This window comes from Engraulis encrasicolus, chromosome 6, assembly GCF_034702125.1.
Source record: "Engraulis encrasicolus isolate BLACKSEA-1 chromosome 6, IST_EnEncr_1.0, whole genome shotgun sequence".
Classification (NCBI taxonomy): Eukaryota; Metazoa; Chordata; class Actinopteri; order Clupeiformes; family Engraulidae; genus Engraulis; species Engraulis encrasicolus.
This window is the reverse complement of record NC_085862.1, coordinates 54855705-54877581: the sequence shown is the minus strand read 5'-3', so window position 1 is coordinate 54877581 and position 21877 is coordinate 54855705. Positions and strand designations below refer to the sequence as shown.

General features: G+C 43.2%; 1 protein-coding gene across 1 annotated transcript in view; it reads left to right on the top strand.

The window, feature by feature from the left end:
* inpp5d (inositol polyphosphate-5-phosphatase D) overlaps window positions 1-11477 on the top strand; it is a 47534-nt gene extending 36057 nt beyond the window's left edge. Inside the window, exons 17-27 of the mRNA XM_063201983.1 lie at window positions 115-203; window positions 1481-1562; window positions 1933-2022; window positions 2730-2840; window positions 3967-4046; window positions 4840-4927; window positions 5235-5381; window positions 6453-6513; window positions 8205-8417; window positions 9804-10315; window positions 10802-11477. Coding sequence (XP_063058053.1) covers window positions 115-203; window positions 1481-1562; window positions 1933-2022; window positions 2730-2840; window positions 3967-4046; window positions 4840-4927; window positions 5235-5381; window positions 6453-6513; window positions 8205-8417; window positions 9804-10315; window positions 10802-10851 — 1523 coding nt within the window. The 3' untranslated portion in view covers window positions 10852-11477. The remainder of the gene's footprint in view (window positions 1-114; window positions 204-1480; window positions 1563-1932; window positions 2023-2729; window positions 2841-3966; window positions 4047-4839; window positions 4928-5234; window positions 5382-6452; window positions 6514-8204; window positions 8418-9803; window positions 10316-10801) is intronic.
* The last annotated feature ends 10400 nt before the right edge of the window (window positions 11478-21877 follow it).

The window sequence follows — 21877 nt, the reverse complement described above, 5'->3', positions numbered from 1 at the left end:
CACACACACACACACACACACACACACACACACACACACACACACACACACACACACACACACAATGTGTTTAATCTTCTCTTTTCACTGTGTGTTGTTGGGTTTTTTTTTCAGAGGAGGAGGAGATCACCTTTGCCCCCACGTATCGCTTTGAGCGGGACACACGGGAGAAATATGCCTACATCAAAAACAAAGCCACAGGGGTAAACTCAGTCTCCACCTAGCACACTTACAGAAAACACTTACTTAACTACACACCTACAGAAACCAGTTACAGTAACCTACGCATAGCACAGTGCAACACCTACAGATACCATGTAACCTACACATGACACAGTGGCAACTACACCAGAGTCCAAAGCCACCGGGGTAAACTCAGTATCTACCTCTACCCTACCAAACTTACTGTAGTCTTCGCTACCAACAGGCCGTTAACGTAAACACTTCAGACACAACATTTGCTGTTACCAGAATGCCAATGACCAACTCATAGTGCATTACTAAAGGCCCTGTGTTATGTAATAATAGTGCAGTATTCTGGTAGTTAACTTTTCAACGACCATTACAGTGTTCCACTGGTGGAACGGCATGTACTATGGGGCTACCCCAAGCTCCTCTGCTAACTTGCTGACACCATAGTGTTTCCTACCCACTGGAGTAAACAGAGTTTCCAGCACCATACCTAACTTACTGTAGTGTGCACTACCCACAGGAGTTGGCACAATCTCAATTACTAGTATACCTAACTTGCCATAGTGTTTGCTACCCACAGGAGTATATTCCTGTCGCGTTTACTACCGACAGCAATGAACTCTGTGAAGAGGTGGTGAAGGCTGGGCTAAGGCCTCTATTACGATACTTCACAGTGTCCAAAATACCTACACCAAGTCAAGTCAAGTCAACTTTATTATATAGCGCATTTCATACACATGTGCAACTCAATGTGCTTTACAAATACAAAGAGCCTTTAAAATAATTTAAAAGCCAAAGAAGATTTCAAACATTAAGATAAAACATATGGTAAAAAGAAAATGGAAATAAAAACATGTAATTTAAGATAAATAAAAAACGCTACGATAAAACATATGGTAGAATAAAAATTTAAATTAAATACATAAAATTAGGTTAAGGGTAAGCATCTGCAAAAAGATTCATCTTGAGTCTAGATTTAAAGATTTCAACAGAGGGTGCATTTTTTATGTCATCCGGAAGATGGTTCCAAAGCTTTGCAGCATAGAAGCTAAAAGCTGCCTCCCCACACTTTGTTTTGACTCTTGGCATTACCAGCAAACACCAGTGCACTGTCCACTACCTACAGCACACTCTGTACAGTATCCAGTATCTACACCAGTGCAATATACGTGAATGTCCTCTAAATCTAGCATAATGACCACGTCTTGTACCTAATGCAGAATCTGGTACATTCACCAATATACGTAGACTCATTTCCTCCTTCTCTCTCTCTCTCCCCCCTTCACAGATCAAGTTCAACCTGCCGTCCTGGTGTGACCGAGTGCTGCGTAAGTCCTATCCCCTGGTGCACGTGGTGTGTCACTCCTATGGTAAGTTCATGTCACACCTCAACAGTCCACATGTACGTATATGCGCTTGTATCATGGCTCCATAGTGTGTCATTCCTATGGTGTACGGTACAAGGGACATTTGAGCATTGTTACACAGATTACATATCATAGCTCAATAGTGCGTTTATGTCATATTGGTAACTGTGTAAAATGGCTCAGTACAGAATGTATGAGGGCTCAGGCCCGTGCATCCACCCATCCGTCAATCAATCAACCAATAAATCAATCATGTATCATATTATCAATAATATAGTATATTATCATACGCAATCGTCAGGCATGCTGGTAAGAGCATCTGTAATACACTGATGTAGGATATACTGACTTCTGATATGTCCCCCTCCCCCAGGTTGCACCAATGACATCATGACCAGTGACCACTCCCCCGTCTTCGCTACCTTTGATGTGGGCGTGTCCTCACAGTTCATTTCCAAACATGGTAAGGGGCGTTCCCCATTTAAGGGACTTAGCAGGGAAGGTCTATGATGAAATAAAAGAATCTTTGGACTTAGTGGGTACAAGTCAAACTACTTCCTCCTTTTCGCCGTTGATGATCAAAGTTTTATTCACTACCTTGCAAAAGCACAATTCAAAGGTCATTCTCTGATTGTTAAAAGAGGGGCAGCCCCTCAAACGTCGCTCTGCGCTGGTTGACAGTGGGGAAACTTTGCTGTTCTCTTCACGGAAGTGGGGCAACCCTGTGGACCAGGAAAGGACGGGAGAAAGTAACCTGACTTACACCCTCATCTGGGTTTGGAGTATATACTGTACATGGACATGAGTACATAAAGGGATACGACTGTATGTGTAGTGTAACTGCATGACATATCAGTTATGGAACATATACTGAAAATCTTCAAAGCCGCTTTATTAGGAGTCATTACTCTGCGTAGAGTAATATAAGACAAAACATGCATTCTTTTAACCCCTGTGTGTGTGTGTGTGTGTGTGTGTGTGTGTGTGTGTGTGTGTGTGTGTGTGTGTGTGTGTGTGTGTGTGTGTGTGTGTGTGTGTGTGTGTGTGTGTGTGTGTGTGTGTGTGTGTGTGTGTGTGTGTGTCTGTGTCTGTGTCTGTGTCTGTGTCTGTGTCTGTGTCTGTGTTTGGATATTTGCATGTGTGTGGTTGTGCACATTGAACCCCATCTAGACCCCACCAAGGACTCTCAGGGTGTTATCAAGTTCATGAACTGCGTGGCCATCCTCACCACAAAGTCCAAGACCAAGTTCTTCATAGAGTTCCATTCTTCCTGCCTAGAAAGTAAGGGCACCAAGCACACAGACTGTCATACTGGTTCACACCAGACCATATCACAAGTGAGATACGGTCTGGAGACCGCCTACTGAATTTCTCGTATAGAGGAGGTGTGGTGTACGATTGCCAATGGCCATTTATTGGCCGTTACAGATGCATCATTTGGTGTATACGTAGACCATAGCCAGTTGTGTCAGTTGTATTCAAACAAAATGCAAGCTTTCATTTGTGGAGTAATACGCATCATCATCTTTCATCTTTGGGACGAGCAGCCATGCTGTCTTTCAGATTTATTGGAACAATTGTGCAAAGCAGCATGGGATTACCCAGCCTAATATTATATTACATTATATTACATGATATCACTCACAAGCCTGCAATCACACAGTTCCCTATACATAATAGAGGTTCAGTATTACGTAAGCACTTTAGGCAGCCAAAGACTGAATACATCCCTGCAATCATCAGCATCTCTCTGCGCCACAGCTCCTGAACACTACTGTTGTGTTTGATGGCATTGAAGTCACAGTTATATTTGTTTGTATTTAAATTATGACCATGTTTGTGTTGTGTAAAATGCATGAAGAGTAGAGATATTTTACTTATCCCAAGTCAAGGTCGCAGTAATACAGATACTTTGTTAAAGGTAGGCCCTATGTAATTTTTAGTCGTTTATTTGCAAAATGTATGCTGCCCAGTCAAAATGATCCTTAACCCATTGATGCCTGATGTTGCGTTGGGCAACATTGGCCCTGGCGCCTGGAGCTGCATTACGCAACATTCAGGCTCATGAGATTTGAGACAACTTTATTAAAAATCTCTGTTTGTTTAAGATGAATGAACACATTCTAATGAAAGATGGGGGTCTTAGCGTTTAAATGCAACTTGCATATTTTTATGCGCTTCAGAAGCGGAGATATTTAGGATTATATAGGCTTATAGGCTTTTTCTTAAAAAGGGCTCAGGCATTCAGCACAATTTTTTACAGGTGCCTTAGGCGTCAATGGGTTAATGAAAAACGATATTCACAGCATGGGCAGCACGAATTCCGGAAATAAACTATGAAAAAAATATTCCGTTCAGTAGTCTACCTTTAATGTGATTGATGTGTGGCTTGGCTTGTTGTCCTCAGAGTTTGTGAAGAGTCCAGAGGGGGATAACCAGGAGACTCCTGAGGACTCCATCAGGGTACGCTTTGGGAGCCAAGTGGAGGTATGTACAGTACAGGGTACGCTTTGGGAGCCAAGTGGAGGTACGTACAGTAGGGCCGCTGCACATACAGTACTGTGGATCAGTCATGTTTCAGCAGTAACTCACGTCAGGGTGGCGCAACGACAGCCAGTGCCATTATTGCATGGATTTTTTAGTTTGTTTTTGTTTTTAGTGGACTTTCTAAGAAGCATATTCATTGCAGCATATCAACCACCAATAATAAATTAATTCATGAGCATTAGATGCCGTTGCATCACCTGACATCTGAGCCCAGGAGAAGTCTTTGACCCATGTTTGGAACTGAATGCATGTGGGTTTAAATTGCCACCTGTTCTGGTTTAACCTGATTGTCCTGCGTTTTTATTAATGGTTTGTCCCAGGGATTGTTTTCTTTGGACACTGAATGAACAGTGTCATTGTTAACAAGAAAAAGGGGGAAAGGGGTTGATTGGGTACCTCATACATATCTAGCAACCCTATGTGGTTGATACTGAGTGAATGCATGGGGTGCTAGTGCTAAATGCACTAAACAAGATAAGCCCTGTGTGCACTAAAATATTGTAAGCCCGTTTCACTAACAAAGGAGGTTGCCCTGCTGCCTTGAGTTTGTAAGTTAACTCAACTTGAGGCTTATATTTGTGTCAAGTCAGAAATCACAGTCTCAAGGCAGCAGGCCAACTTTTGTTTGCTATTGGGGACAATTGACCCATTTGCCCGTCTCCATGTCAGCATGCCTGGATGTGCTTGTTTGCTTCACTGCATGTGTCTAATTTCCTGCATTCTGATTGGCTAGCTCATCCCCATCATTGCCGACCCAGAATACCTGCTGGATCAACACATCCTCATCAGCATCAAGGCCACAGACTGTGATGAGTCCTATGGTGAGCGTGTGTGTGTGTGTGTGTGTGTGTTTGTGTGTGTGTGTGTGTGTGTGTGTGTGTGTGTGTGTGTGTGTGTGTGTGTGTGTGTGTGTGTGTGTGTGTGTGTGTGTGTGTGTGTGTGCGTGTGTGTGTGTGTGTGAAATGCTGTCTAAATTGTGTCTGTGTGCGTGTGTATCTATGTCTCTGCTGTGTGTGTGTGTGTGTGGGTGCGTGCGTGCGTGCGTGCGTGCCTGCATGCATGTGTGTGTGTGTGAAGTGCTGTATGTCTCTGTGTGATAATGTCTCTGCTGTGTGTGTGTGTTGGCAGGTGAGGGGTGTGTAGCGCTGCGTGCAGCGGAGAGTGCCTACACCGAGTTCCACATCACACTGACCCACCATGGGGAGCGCACAGGCACGCTCTCTGGAGGCATACAGGTCCACACCTCAGAGGGCAAGCAGACAGAGAAGCTCTACGGTGGGTCAAACACACACGCACGCACGCACACACACATACACATACACATACACACACAGACACACACACACACACACACACACACACACACACACACACACACACACACACACACACTCACACACACAGACACGCACGCACACACACACACTCACACACACACACACACACACACACACACACACACACACACACACACACACACACACACACACACACACACACACACACACACAAGCTCAGAAGTGTGCTTACCCGATGCTGCATTCATTGTAATCCACAATACCCTATTGAACCCTCATGTGCCCTCTGGGAATCTAAGCTTTGAATGGACGTTTCCTCCATTCTTGCATTCATGCTTACTAGTCTGACTGTCAATGAGCTGTGCTTCTGACTGTGAAAGGCCTGTTACTTTGGTGTTTCCCATAGGGAAGGTGTATTCAATGATTAAAGCTACAAAATGATTCATATAGACTATATAATTATAATGGCACACACTATACAGGTGGCCCATTCCTTATTTTCCTCATATCAGTAAGGCACACATAACATCTCCGTACACTGCAACTCATGAATGTCGCACATAGAAATTCCATATGCAACGCTCATGTTGCTTTGTATTGGAATGGAATGTTTATGAGTTCTTACCACACTAAGAAAGTGAAAGTGAAAGCCCATTGGGAAACTCCAACTCCCATTGTCATTGTGACACAGCACTCCACAGCACACAAGTGAACACTGCACACAACGAAATTGCATTTATGTCTCACCCGTGCAAGGGGGCAGCCCTCAGTGGCGCCCCATGGGGAGCAGTGCGGTGGGACGATACCATGCTCAGGGTACCTCAGTCGTGGAGGAGGATGCGGGAGAGCACTGGTTCATTACTCCCCCCACCAACCTGGCGGGTCGGGAGTCGAACCGGCAACCTCTGGGATGCAAGTCTGACCCCCTAACCGCTCACCCATGACTGCCCAAGTAGTACATATCAAGATAAGAAAAGATTTGTTTCGTATGTTAGTTTCGTTTTCCTATGGCTTGTGTGTCTGAATCTGCTGATGTTGTTGTTAACAGACTTTGTGAAGGTGGAGCGGGATGACTCCGGTGCTTCCAGGGGCAAAGGCGACCACAACAGGTGAGACCGACCCAGACACTGCTGAACACTTCTTTGTTTGGTTTTTTTATTCCAGAGTTTAGACTTCTGGGTTTGAAATTCAAGGTACTATCGAGGCCTAAAGAGAAGAAGAACAATATGCTTGGGCTTAGGAAGGGTTTTTTTGGTAGTCTAGCAGTGCCCCCAGGGTCCTCACATTTAGACTCGCAGCATAGCACCATCTGCTGGTGAGAGAACAGCTGGTCAGAGAACACCTGTTGATCTCAATAGCTAACTGCATAGCACCACCTTGTGGTCAGACAGGCTAATGACCACCAATGGACACGCAGATGAGTGTGACAGACTTAAATGAACGGGGTCCACCCAATATTATGAAGTTGCTTATTTTTAGTCAAACCCTGGTAAAACATGAGGATACATAAGATTTTTCTCCATGTGTTTGCAATGCCTAGTTTGACAGTAAAGGCATGTTTAACGTAGCAATGGAAGTCTTTGGTACCAAACAATGAAGACCCACACACCAATCAAGTCCCCTTTTAGTTCTTTTTCATTTTCATTTTCATGGAGCTTCGGGCCACCACGGTCCGAGGTAGGAGGCCATGAGGGCCTGAATCGTCACGAAAATAAAAAAAGGATTGAAAGGGAGCTCATCGGTATGCAGGTCTTCCTTGCCTTACATGAGCTTTACATTTTGACCCTGCACCCGGCAAAAATAAATTGGATGTGTGTGAGATCAGACCGGGATTCATATGACCATACCAAACAAAACATCATCAAATGTACTTACAGAGAGCTTTAAAGGAACAGTCCACCCTTTTTTGATTTTCACATATTTGCAGTAGGCCTATTTCTAGTATTATTCATGAATGTGCACATAATTTTCGTCCATGTGTTTCCATTGCCTAGTTTAACAGTATAACCAAATTAAGCGTAGCAATGCAAGTCTATGGGGGAAAACAAAACATCATCAAATGTACTTATGAAGTACTTTAAATGAATGTAAAATTCACCAGAGTGCAAAACAGCTATTTCATCCTGTCCTGTGATCATTTGTGGCTTGATGCTAATGCCTCCATTCAATTCCAGTGATTATGCTAAGCTATGCTAATAATTCTGATCCAATAAATCTAAGTACTGAAAAAACTGAGAAGAAAATTCTATGCACATTCATGAATAATGCTTGGAAATACTGCAAATATGTGAAAATCAAAAAAGGGTGGACTGTCCCTTTAAAACGATTGTAAAATTCACCAGAGTATAAAAACAGTTATCACTTGCAGCTTGATGCCTATGGTGCCATTTACTCCCAGTGATTGTGCTAAAGATATGGCCTCTCTTTTCCACAAAAGTCTGGATTTAATAATATCCCATTTAGAGGACTAAACTGCACCTGTCACAATGAAGTTTTAATAATAACCCACTTTGAGGACACTTGAGGACACTTTCACTTACACACTTTCACAATGAAGTTTTTATTTTTTATCCACATGTCAGTTCTTTTACAGACAAATGATCAAGGAAGGGCCGTGTATAGTCAGCTGATGGGAATCACAGATTCCTCACTGTATATTTTGACGTTTAATGTCTGTCTATGTCTTTGACATGAAACAACTTTGTTCTGAGTGGTTTTCTTTTTCTTCTTGTAATTCCTTTGGTAATTTTGTAGCATGTTTTTGTTTGTACTCTCTTTCTATGACCTCTCTGCTCTGCAGGTCAGCAATGAGTGCTGTGGACTTCAGCAACCCCAGCTACATGGGCGTGGGCTACAAGAGCCAGGTGGACAAGGGCTGGAGCTACAGCATGCCCGACAAGAAGCCCAACACCTACACGCACGGCGGCAAGGACTCTGGAGTGGGGAACGTCTCGCCCAAGAAGACCTACGACCACAGCATACGCAGCCCCACAGGGAAGGCCGGAGAACCTGCGTGAGTATGATCAATTGGATGGCTGAGCATGTTTTTGGAGTTGACTGAATTATATAGGTTGTGTGAGTGTATTTGATTGACTGGTGGCTTTTGAAAACATGTGAGAGTGTCATTAATTGGATGGCAGCATGTCTCTTTGTGGATTTGATAGACTGAATGGTAGGCTGTGCAAGTGTATTTAATTGGGTAGTGGACTGTGTGACTGTATCTGATTGGAGGAAAAATGGTGAAGGCCGGCGAACCTGCATGATTATGTTTGGATAATGTTTGCATGAATGGCTGACAGTGTACGTTTTTGTGGACTTGAATAATAGACAGTAAAAAGATCTATGTTAATATAACTCTTGAAGAAATTGAGTGATAACATTCATTCAGTGTTAATATTACTCTTTGGCCAGTGTAACATTTTCAGAGTTAATTCTACTCAATATTGTGTAACTATTAAGGGCTGTAGAGTTGAAATCACATAGGCCACCTGCAGAATTTTTAATTTGATTGAGTAATTTTACTCTCCACAGTGTTGTAAGTAATTTGGGTTCATATAAAATAAGTGTATTTGTTTGGGTGGTGGTGTGTGTGTTGCTGTAGTTGATTGAAGGAAAACATGTGAGTTTGACATGTGAATTTGAAATAGAAGATCCTGTAGGCTGTAGATGTAGGCTGTGTGAATACATAGAGGCATGGGTACATTTTATAAGTTGAATAGCCTGTCTGAATAAATTAGGCCTACATTTGAGTAATATCATTCGATTTGTGGAAACGAACACTGCTACTTGCAGTCAGACATTGCATTCTGGGGGATGATTATTCAACATTTTAAGCCATGAACACATTTTTGAATGCATTCAACTGCATCCGTTCCTACAACTTAAACAAGGCCATTGTATTAAGCAAACCCCTCCAGACTATCCTCTGTGGTGGGTTTCAGGTTGGTGAAACAACAGTCGTCTTATTGTTTTAGAGGGAGAAGTGAAACATTTTGGGGACATTTTCAGTTTCACTTTTAGTTCCTCTGCTTTATATTTAGTACACTTCATTTAGTTCATTTTTCCATGCACAATGTCGTTGTGTGTGACGTCTCTACTGCTCTACAAAGCGAAAAGGCAGTAACTGTGCAAAGCTCTCAACAGAGTACAATTATTTTAAAAGCATCCTGTTGTCCAGCCTTTTGGTGGTTTGAGGTATATATTATATTATATTATATTATATTATATTATATTATATTATATTATATTATATTATATTATATGAGGCTGTTTTGTTACTTTATATTCCTTTATTGATATGTTGCATGCTTGCCACCTGTGTGTCTCTCAGTAAAGTGGAGGATGTTGAGCCTTGACATGCTATGTTGTACTATATGTCTACCTCCTGTGTGTCTCTCAGTAAAGGCGAGGATGAGCAGCCGGCGGAGATGTTCGATAACCCGCTGTACGGCTCGAGGACCCGCGGCTCCAAAGACACCGACGCCCTCCCGCACAAGGACCACCTCTCGCCCCCGGAGACCATGTTCACCTTCCCCAAGCCGACCGAGGCAGGGGGAGGAGGGGGGCAGCTGGATCCTGGCGACCGGGGCCCGCCCTTACCAACCCCCCGCAACCGCTCCTACACCTACTCCGACACCAAGCCCCAGCCCACGCCCCCTAGCTGCGGCTCGGGGTCCTCCTCCACGCCCCCCACCCCCAGCGCCGGCCTGCAGCCCCAGTCCTACACCAAGAAGCCCGTGGTGCCCTCGCGCTCCGAGGGAGGCATGGCTATGATGGGCATCAGGCCCCCCCTGCCCATCAAGATCCAGGGGGGGCAGACCCACCTCAAGCCCCGGGACTACAGGGACACCTCGGAGCTCCCCAACAAGCTACGCGGACCCAGCAGGCCCAGCCCCCCCATACCCAAGGAAGGTGAGACATGACACAACCCAATGGCAACGGTTTAGTCCCACATACAACCCTCATCTTAAAGATGCACCGTGAAATATTCTTTTAGCTGTTTCTTTCCAAAATCCATGCTGTCCATTCACAAATGCTACCTTTTTTATGAATACTTAACATCACCATAAAAATGTAAGTTTTCATAATGACTGGGTAAACTGCATTTTTCATAAATGAAAAGGTGGATCCTCAGCATACCCACCATTTTGAATTTCCAGAAATAGATTAAATTGATCATTTTTTTGCACAAAATGTACTGTACTTTGGTCATGCCAGTAAATTTTAGTTTATTATTTAATTAATATTCAGGAAAAGAACAAATTGAGCAATAGGCAGCACGGTTTCCTAGAGCAGCCCAGTTGCAATAGGCCACCATCCTACACACTTTTAAACAAAACTTTTGATGTTATAGTCTGATTATATTGTGAATGCCTTTGCCCTTCTGTTTCTCTCCAGCACATCATGAGCCGCCTCCAGCACAGAAGATGGGCAGACCCATGAAGTGACCACAGCCCCCCTCGTCACACACAGCTCCTGCACATAAGTCTGTGTGTACGTGTGTGTGCGTGTTTGTGTGCGTGTGTGTGCGTGTGTGCGTGCGTGCGTGTGTGTGTGTGCGTGCGTGTGTGTGCGCGTGTGTGACAGTCCCTGTCTCAGTATATCTGTAGCAAAGTCGCTGGAGTTTTTCCTTGATTTTTTTTAGCAAGGGCACATGTGTTTGCTGTTCAGTTTCAGACCGATGTTACCACTGTGTGTCATGACATTTCCTGTAAGAGCAGAGGCATGATGTGTTGTTCCTTTTTATAAACTCTTACCTTCACCTAAAATTATAAATGCTCTTTATGGGGCTTTGACCCATTCAACCAGGGGTGTCAATCCGTGGTTCAGAAAGTGAACATTTGATCATATCAGCTCTGAATCAGTTGATCTTAGTGAGTAATCAAGACAGGCTGATCAGCTACTTGGAGAAATCAGCTGTGTTAGAAGGGGGACATTGGAGATATCAATTTACTTACTGAATCTAGAATTGACACACACCTGCATTCAAGGCTTTTTTATGTATGACTGCATCCGTGTACATTGGGAAACACTGGAGAAATAAAATTATTACCTCCGCCAAGGAGGTTATGTAGTCGGTCGCGTTGGTTTGTCTGTCTGTTTGTTTGTTTGTCTGTCTGTTCGTCTGTCTGCCTGTTTCTTTGTCAGCAGGAAAACTTAAAAACGTATGAACAGATTTGGGTGAAACTTTGCGGAGTTGTTGGAAATGACCAAAGGAACAAGTGAGATTTGGTGGTGATCCGGATCACGAACCGGAACCAGGATTTAAAAAAAAAAAAATTCTTCACCATTGCTAGTCTAGAAATGTAGACGCCCCTAGAGACCGCAAATTGAATTGCGGGACAAGGCAAATTTTGACATTCCAGTTTTTAACTCCACAAAAATAGGGCAGAAGGACTTAAAATAAAAACAGGGTGTAATATAGCTATGCACACACAAATACCCCCCTACACACATACACATACACATACACACCCACACACACACACTTCCTCATGCCAGGGACCATCATCTTGGGCGTGGAGTATCCACCAGCTGTGGCCAGGCTTGGTGGGGCCCTGGCACCGCTTTGCTCCTGCATGCAGAGTAGCTGCTGCGGGAGCACCTGTCGTAGGCTGCTGCGGTACCACGGACAGCGCACAGAGCGACGCCCGGATTCATCCCACTTCCACTCCACTCCACGCTGATATGCCATTTAATTTTTAGCGAGGGAAGCAGGGGTGTCACAGAGGAGGGTAAAGTGTGACTGAATTACCAGGGCCCCAAGTATAGAGGGGGCCCACACTGTCTGATTTATAGAATATATGGCTAGGGGGGGTCCATTGGAGCTGATTGTACATAGGGCGCACAATCTTAGGTAAACTACGCAGGGAATATTGAGAAACACATGCCCACACATGAAATGTTATATTATTTTGTTTTAATGCAGCGCAATAAGTCAAGGCTTACTTCATCAGCTATCACAACTCTGCAGCACATCTCATGATGCACAGCGTCTTGGACTCTGAATTTTGCTCGTGCAATGCCACAAGCTTGGTGTAGTCAGTTTTCTATGGTGGGATGGGATGGGAATGCCCTATCAATTCCTGTCTTTTTTCTTTCCATGCTTAGCTCAAAAGCCAATGAAATTCTTCCTCAGTCTCTCTGATGTGACTGCATCTCCTTTCTGTGTCAGTTTAACAGGGTTGCACCATGTATCAGGTATTTTCAGTCATGTGTGGGGAGACTGAGGAAGACATGTACGTATAATTGTGGAAAGGCTGTCTGTTTCATAATAACATATACAGGGTGACAATGACAGAAAAAAAACTGAAGACCCTTGTGAAAAAAATGCAGTTGTGTTACAGTGTCCAAAATAGTAGGCTACAGTAGCCTACTGAGTAGCCTATTTGCATTTACATAACCTATGCTTGCAGGCGAGCGAGGCTAATTGTTCTCCAACAGTTTATTCTTATTAAGAAAGCTTGCTTGTAAGCAGAGACCAAAGGCCACCAGTGACAATTCATAATCCTTTGTTCATATTCGTCCTGACAGTTGTAATTCATTTCAATGCGTAAAATAGGCCTACTTGCACGAAACCATTATGCCAAATTTTTATTTTGTCTTTTAAGAACAATGTGTTTTTGGTGAAGAGGAAGTATGGTAAACAGTTGGCCGAGAGAATGTGCTGAATCATTGCAATGGCAAAACCAAGCGTCGGCGTCTGCAAATTGGGCTTGAGGATCTGTTTGTTTGTTGTTTATGATGTAGGCTTATTTAAATTTAAGTGGCAGAGCGCAGGTGCCACTCGCGGCGCGAGCCAATGATGTGCCGATTGTCATTAAGTGATACAGCTGGCATTTCATTTCAAATGGTGGCGGGAGTCAGCTAAAGATTGCTTTGTCTGTGCGGCATGGTAGCATGGAGGTTGCGTTATCTGTGCAAGCCATGTAGAGCTCCAGTCGGGAGTGTCAGCAGTGCGAAAAAGCGAGGGTTAGTTCCTTCCGAGCGCTCGACTTTTCTGTGCTGTAATTTCTCATGGTTGATGTCATGTCAGCAGGGGCGTAGCACCAAATTTGGGGCCCTAGGAACAACCTCTTCCATGGGCCCCCCTACACACACCCCAACCTAAACAACCCTAAATCCCCCCCCCGTGCGCGCGCCTACCTCCTGATATTGTCATCCTTCTTGCCTGCCTCAGAATACCCCTCTATGCTTTCCTCTCCTTCACTTGAATCGTTCTCATCTTCAATCATATGACATAATAGACATACTAAAAATATAAAATGTCTTAATCTTTCACATTACCAGTTATGAAAAGTAGGCTATCATATTCATAGGGATGACATTTAATCACTTCATCACTATGGTGTGAGGGGGAGGAGAGAGACTGACAAATCTCTTTTCACAATGCTTCCAGCCTACTGTTTCGTGCACTATGGACACACGAGACATTGATATGTTGAACTGTACTTTCTTCAATGTGCATCGCTGAACAGAAACACAGGCGCTCGCGCGCACATTCGTTCACTCGCACTGCCCCGCACGCACGTCACGTTTGCCCGTATCAGTGTTTGGGAGAGCAAGGAAAAGAGAGTCAGCTGTGCCGGTAGAAGCTGACTTCGAAATGTCGCTTAAAACCTGCGGTAAAGCAGAGTAGCCTAAATAGAACAAAAGTATCGCTGTTTGGATTTGATGTCGCTCAACCTTTGAAAGTCAGGGCACCCCGAACCTAGTAAGGCTATTAGCCTAGGCTATTTATTTCTTTGAAATCATTATTTATTAGGCTACTACATATACTTTCAGATTTAAATGGGCCAGTAACTATTTCACAGTAGCTTGTAATTTTCATGAGCACTCAATGCAGATAGGCTACCTGCTCAGCACGGAGGTAGGTAGGCTACTCTGCCTCTTTTCTTGCGCTATGCAAACAGGGTCATCTCTTGCGCTTTGCGCAGATTAGAATGGCGTCAGCAACATTCAAAACGCAGACTGGTGCCCCGTCAAAATCTCGTCATTATTTTACCACACTTCAGCTATAACGGGCGTTGTCAGATGGTCAGAGACATGGCCAAGTAACCAGAGCTTTGAGACCGCAAAATAAAAGCAGAATGAAGGTTCAAGACTGACAGCTGTCCGTCTTGCACCGCTGTCCGCACCGCCACCTTGACATTGGCAACTGATGAATATGACGTCGACTAATATCGACAGAATCAATCTGCAAATTCGATGACCAGGGCGGGCAGCTTTGCACCCGGTTGAGAAACCGCTTTTCTTCAAGACTATGATATTAGCTAAAATAGGCTCACCTTCTCTCAAGTTCACACCATTTGCACCTGCTGCGACAGGGGGCATCTTCACGTTCGTGACATTTTCTGAAATTGAGTGGGATTCATTTTACAAATAGCCTAGGCTTTGCTATAATTTGGATATTTGAACCAACATCGACCCATGTTGGTCTTTTGGGACACTTGTTATGAATATAGGCCTATCAAAGACAAATATGGGTTCACAATGATAGCCAACAAAATGAGATTATTTTTTTCATTTGACATCGGCTATCACAGAAGGCCACACGGAATGGGAATGGGATAGGCTAGTTAGGTATCCTACTTTGTAGGCTGTAATTTTGACATTTGGGCTCACCTTTCTTGCAAGAAATCAGCTGCAGTTGCTTTCCTTCATTTTGTTTCCCCTGTCTCTCTTGCCTTTCTATTCTTTTTGTGAAAGCCTGGTGTTTTAGAAGTCTTTCATTGCTAACCGGCTGCTGCGTTTAATGCCTAATATAATATTGAAGTGAGTGAGTGTTGATTCCGCATATTGTACAATCAAAAGTCCGCGAGAGGGCGGACTAAACCAATGCGTGATAATGGGGGTGTCTGATATAGAATATAGCCGATTTGCAGGCTAGTATATCCAATTCAACAGATGTATTTCCAGAGAACCTTGGAATTACATAAATTACCAACATGTATTGACATTATTTTTAAAATAATGTTTAAAAAAATGAAAGAAGAAAAATATTTTCCATGGGAGGGCCCCCGGTGGGCCCCCCAAGTGGTCTGGGCTCTAAGAATGAGTCAGGGTTTTCCCCCCCTGTTCCACGCCGCTGTATGTCACGTTTGTCTTGTAGTGATTTGGAGCTTCGATCAGTAGGCCTAACCCGCATGCAACTTGCCTACATCGCTGTACCCGCTGTGGTAGCACTGAAAGTGGCTGGATTGCAGTGGATGTAAGTTGAGACTTATCTATCCATGGCTAAAAAGCGGATGGTTGTTTTTAGTATCGGTGACCCTAGCCTCTGCCTCCGTTTGTTGGCAGACAATGACCTGCGGACGCTCACGTTAGCCCACCTGCGCTTGCTGCACTGTGGGGGGAAAATCCTTCAGCCACTAACTACGCCAGTCTCAATGTAAGTGTTTTAGCTCAGGCTTGTTCCATAGTTTAACTAGATGACTTGCCTAACTTCGGCTGGCTATTGTGTTTGCATTGTTGCCCAGTAAAGCAACTGCCAAATAGGCAGCCAAAAGGTGCGCATTGCAAGTTTTCACCAAGCATGGCATTGCAGCCTTTGGCAATTAATTTCAGGAGGACTGTGTTTAAATGGAAAGGTCTACATTTAACTGCATTGCTTGAAGGAGAATGATACTTAAGCGAGACCAAAGGAGATAATAGGCACATATGTTTGTGAGGGCATACCATTTCATTTCAACGACATTGAACCCGTTGGCCACGTGTCACGCAGCACACAAGTCCACGGGCCACTTGCACCTTAGGGGAGGAAACTGTAATTTGTTCAAGTAATAGGATCAAGACAACAAACGTTTAAAAAAAAATGTTAAATGAATGAAATGAAAAAGATTGGTCATTGTTGTAGTTTTCACAGCCATCCAAAATGCTACAATATATTCTACTCCAATTTCCAGTTATAAACCTCATAGGCTAAATAAAAAATAAATAATTAAGAGCTATGCCTGGTATTATACGTATAAGAGGCTGTATTGTCGATGTTTGGGGGGGGGTCTTAGGTTTTTCCAGCAGGGCAGAAGATTTCAACCTGTAGGCCTACCGGCTAGCAGTGATGTCAGTCTGGCACAAGCGCGCCAGAACGTGTTTCAAACCATCAACTGCGAAAACCATTCAACCACTGTTCCGAAGTTTGCGTCAGTACGGAAAAACCAAGTCAAGTCAAGTCAAGTCACTTTTATTTGTAAAGCACTTTAAATTACAACAGAGGTAATTGTCAAAAGTCCTGGACAAGTAAGAGGACTTGAAAGAATCTTTCAACCTTAGAACACATAGACATACTTGAGGACATAGGACAAGATAACGAAGAAAAATCACAATCAATAAGATCTAAAAAACTGAGCATCATGTAGAACAAAAAAGGGGGGGGATAGGTTATGCTAAAGGACAAAGCATAAAAAGACAGTTTCATAACGACACATATTTAAAAATAAGAATACATATAAGAGCTAAGGGGATGATCAGCATTTAAGAACAAAGAAATAAAAAAAAGAATAAAAGTAGAAATAGATAGATAAATAACTAGGTGCAAACAGAGGTCATACAGTGTTAAAAGCTAAGGCATAAAAGTGAGTTTTAAGGTGAGTTTAAAGCAGCTAAGGAGTGGGACAGGTGGATATGGAGTGGCAGGTCATTCCAGAGTTTGGGGCCCATTACAGCAAAAGCTCTGTCTCCTCTGGTTTTCAACCTGGAGCGTGGTACAATGAGGAGCGCTTGTTCTAATGACCTGAGGGATCTAGAGGGGGCGTTTACGTTTAGTAGGTCAGATAAATAAGATGGTGCCAGGCCATGAAGAGCTTTAAAAACAAATAAAAGAATCTTAAAATCTACTCTGTAGCGTATAGGGAGCCAGTGAAGAGCAGCAAGCACAGGCGTGATATGCTCCCGCCTTCGAGTTTTAGTAAGGAGGCGGGCAGCAGCGTTTTGCACAAGTTGCAGGCGGGAGAGGGAGGAAGCACTGAGGCCAGCATACAAGGCATTGCAGTAATCAAGGCGTGATGAGATAAAAGCATGGATGACTCTTTCAAAGTTTTTAAAAGATAAAAAGGGTTTGGCCTTGGATACTACTCGTAACTGATAAAAACTAGACTTAACAACCATATTGACCTGTTTCTCCATACTAAAAAATGAGTCTAAAAACACCCCAAGGTTTTTTGCTGAGTCTTTTACATATGGTTTGAGGGGGCCTAAGTCCTTTGGGGGGGCAGAGGTAGTACTAGGCCGAAAGACAAGGACCTCGGTTTTACTTTCGTTAAAACTTAAAAAATGTAGGGCCATCCATGCTTTAATGTCCTCAAGGCAGTCAAGTAGTTGGTTAAAAGCATTTGTATTACAGTGTTTAAGGGGCATATAAATCTGTGTGTCATCAGCATAACAGTGAAAAGAGACATTGTATTTGCGAAGGATGGATCCTAGGGGTAGCAAATAAAGGGAGAAGAGAAGAGGGGCAAGAATCGAACCCTGCGGAACGCCACAGGGCAGAGGAGCGGAAGGGGATACAGAGTCGCCAAGGTACACTGAAAAGGATCTATTTGCAAGATAAGATTTAAACCAATCAAGGGCAGTGCCTCTGATACCAACAGAGTTTTCAAGGCGAGAGATTAAAATGTCGTGGTCGACAGTGTCAAATGCAGCAGTGAGGTCCAGTAAAATTAAAATGGCATTGTCACCAGAGTCAGTGATATATTACGTATGAAACAGTAAACTGGTTCAGTTTTCCGAAAGCAGCTGCAGTGTTTCGCGCTGCCACACGAACCAGCAGGCGCGCGCAAATGTGTTTGGCCTGTTGCAGAGCCGTCTGCCAGGTTGCAGTGGAGAGAATAGATATTTTATTGACTGTCATTAGGCCTATAAGTCCCACTTGATAGACAAGTAGACAACATCATTAATGTTCAGCAACGCTTTATTTTGATTGCCCAAAAATAGCCTAATAATAAATGAATAAATAAATAAATGTGGCATCGTAGCCTTTGTAATGTCGTCTACCTCAACTGCCTCATCAGTAGCCCAAAATGTCAAATGTCTGGAAGTTAGTGTGCAAAAGTATGAGCTCAGTCCAATATTGGGGGTAATGTCGCAGATGATGAGGGCACAACATCTCATCTTATCGAATTGAGCCCGTTTAATTGCAAACATGGCCTTTCACCAGGAGAGGGCCCTGTTACTGAAGCTTCAACTTGAAGTTAAAGTACTAACCCAACTTTTGAAGCAATGTGCCTAAATGGTTCAGAGCTTCAACAAAGCTTCATTGACCCATCACTACCGGCTAGCAGTCTGCTAATGTATAGGCCTTTATGGATTTGGCCTCATAAATTCAGTTTGCTGAATCAGCTGAGTCTTTTCAGGACAACTTTCGAAATTAATATTAATCTTTTAAGGCAACAAATTATACGAGAGAAATAGTAGCAACTTCCATCTTTGAACGTTCTCTTATATTCCTGTTTCTCTGCAGGGACCTCCTAAGAAAGCCATAGATATTGCTTTCTGACCAGCAGGAGGGCTGGAGAGCAAAGGAAGAACAAAAAAAACTTTGTTAGTACACAAACAAATCAACCAACTGAAAAGAAACCCCTCAGTTTGTGGTCAAAGATGCAACTGGTGAGGAGTAGTCTTTGAAATACTTAGTTTGTCATTCACCTCTGTAATTCATTACAATGTTTTACGTGAAGCTACAATTTGTCCTCTATTGTTTGTTTGACCTTGGGTTATGGGGTAATGATTTGGATTGTTGGGTACGGTTGGGCAATTGTGTTAATTATGTGTACTAGGTGACATGATGTTGTTCAACTTCAAACTTTTTTTTGTTCTTTTACTGGCCAGCAATGCAGGCAGTGAAAACTTGGTTCATTTATTTATTTTTGGTTTTATGCTGAACGCAAAGTAATGCAATTCAAAAAAGACCACTTGACAATTATGTTGTCACCTTGGGTTATGTGACCTTGGGTTATGGGGTAATGATTTGGATTGTTGGGTACGGTCGTGTACTTATGCTTATATTTAAATTGTGTTAATTAGGCCTATGTGTACTAGGTGACATGATCAACTTCAAACCTTTTTTTGTTGTTTTACTGGCCAGCAATGCAGGCAGTGAAAACTTGGTTCATTTATTTATTTGTGGTTTTAGGCTGAACGCAAAGTAATGCAATTCAAAAAAGACAACTTGACAATTATGTATTTTTGTGTTCATATTTTTAAAGGTTTTTGACCTACTCTGGTCTACTGATCTACTCTGACTTCATCTGTTGCTACCACTACTCCTACTTCAAGTCGTCAACATCAAAACATCAACGCCACTGAAATCCATTAAAAAAGACGGGTGGTAACCAGTGTCCGTGTACAATCCTTATCTTTCAAGTGTGGGAAACCCAGTGCTGACATACACTTGACAGTGAAAACCCGCCAGAGTGGAAAACTGATACACCATTGGAAATTGATGACTGCCAGTGCATCACTCTTGCACCAGTGAACTGTCTGCCAGTGGACCACCACCTAACCAGTGCGTCACTCTGCTAACCAGTGAGCAAACGCCTGCTGCCAGTGACCAAGACCAAGATCCCACTCACACCACAACCCAACAGAGAAGCAAGACACTATCCTCCAGGCCCCCAGATGAAAAGCTTGAAGTCACCTGACAAAAGAAAACGGAACACAAAAACATGAAAGAAAAATGGCATTCGAAGAACTGAAAATGGAGCGCACCAATGCCAATGGGACAGTGGGGGGATCCAAGCTTCATATGGTAGCAGGGGGACAGCTTTATGGTCTTCTTTGAAGGCCTGTATCCGCCCTCCACTCATGAGGATACCCAGTTGCTTGGTCTTTGTATACAACAAGCCTGTCAGTGGTTGTGCTTGGGAAATTTATATCTTCTTGCGCTGCTAGTCATAGGCTTAGGAATGTGCTTTGCCTTTTGCTGACATTGATGGTGCCGGATGAATGTACTGCCTCTCACTGCTTCATCTCGCCTTCTGACATTTAGGAACATTTTAGCCGCTCTCCATGTCCATGAAACTGTCCCAAGCAGCCGTCTTAGACTGCTGAAACGCCTTTTGTCCAATAGCTCTTGGACTGCTGCTACTGTTGGTGGTGGAGTTCAGGGACCTGTACTACGAACAGAGTTAAACTAACCCAGGGTTAGCCGGGTTGACAAAACCAGACTACCTAGGGTTAACCCATACTATGACGCTGATTTAGCTGTTGGTTTGTCTATCCCTAATTGCCAAACCAGAGTATCTGGCTGCGGTTGCCCTGCTACGTCAATACGCAATCACAGAGCAGTTATGATCAATAATTTCTGCAGCGCATTAAACTAGAATGCAGAGAAATTAAATGAAACGCCAGTGCGTGATAACTTTGTTTACATTTCACTTCGGCTAAAATGTGCAGCTTTCACCTAAGCAGTTTAGTAGCCCATCTTAACTTGTTTCATTAAATATGTAAAACAGTGTGAACCAAGATTATTTTAAATATAGCAATGTGTGCAGCTACTTCACATCTCTAACTTAAATCCTGGTGGTGTGCTCGTGCATACTGCACCTTTTGTAGTATGGGCTAATCACGAAATTGCACTGCACATGACCAAATTACTCTTGAAGTAACCCGTAACCTCGCTTTGTAGTACAGGTCCCTGGGTTTAGACTGTGCTTTGTCCTGGACTGTAATTGGGTGTTGTGCCTTCAGCTGCCTTTGGGTGAGTACTGCAGTGAATGTTTTCTTTTGCATTCTGTTGACATTGCCTCTTGCTTGTGCAGCAATGTCTTTTACTGATTTTGTTGGCCACTCACTTTCAGGAAGCTGAAAGAACTGTGCACCAGACTGCCACTCGGAACTTCAATTTAGGTCATCAGGACTGGCCCCTCGGTTGATATACAGTGAGTCCAATATGTATTTGATCCCTTTCTGATTTTGCCGGTTCGCCCACTAATAAAGACATGATCAGTCTATACATTTATGATAATATGTATTCAAACATGGAGAGACAGAATATCAAAAAGAAATTCCAGAAAATAACTTAAAATAATATATTTTAATTTATTTGTATTTAATTTAGGCAAATAAGTATTTGACCCCTCTAGCTAGAGAAGATAAAGTGCTTTGTGGCAAAGCCCTAGTTGTCTAGCACTGAGGTCAGATGCTTCTTTTAGTTGTTGATAATGTTTGTGCATATAGTAGAAAATATTTTTGCCCATTTTTCTTTGCACATTATCTCTAAAACATTAATAGTTTGTGGCTGTAGCTTGGCAAATGGGAGGTTCAGTTCTCTCCATAGAATTACTATAGGGTTAATATTTGGAGACTGTCTAGGACACTTCACGACTTTAATATGCTTCTTATTGAGCCACTCCTTCGTTGCTTTGACTGTATGTTGTGTATTATTGTCATGTTGGGAGATCCAAAAATGGCCCACCCTTCAGTGTAGTGGTGGAGGGAAGGACGTTTGCACTCAGGATTGCACATTACATGTCTCCC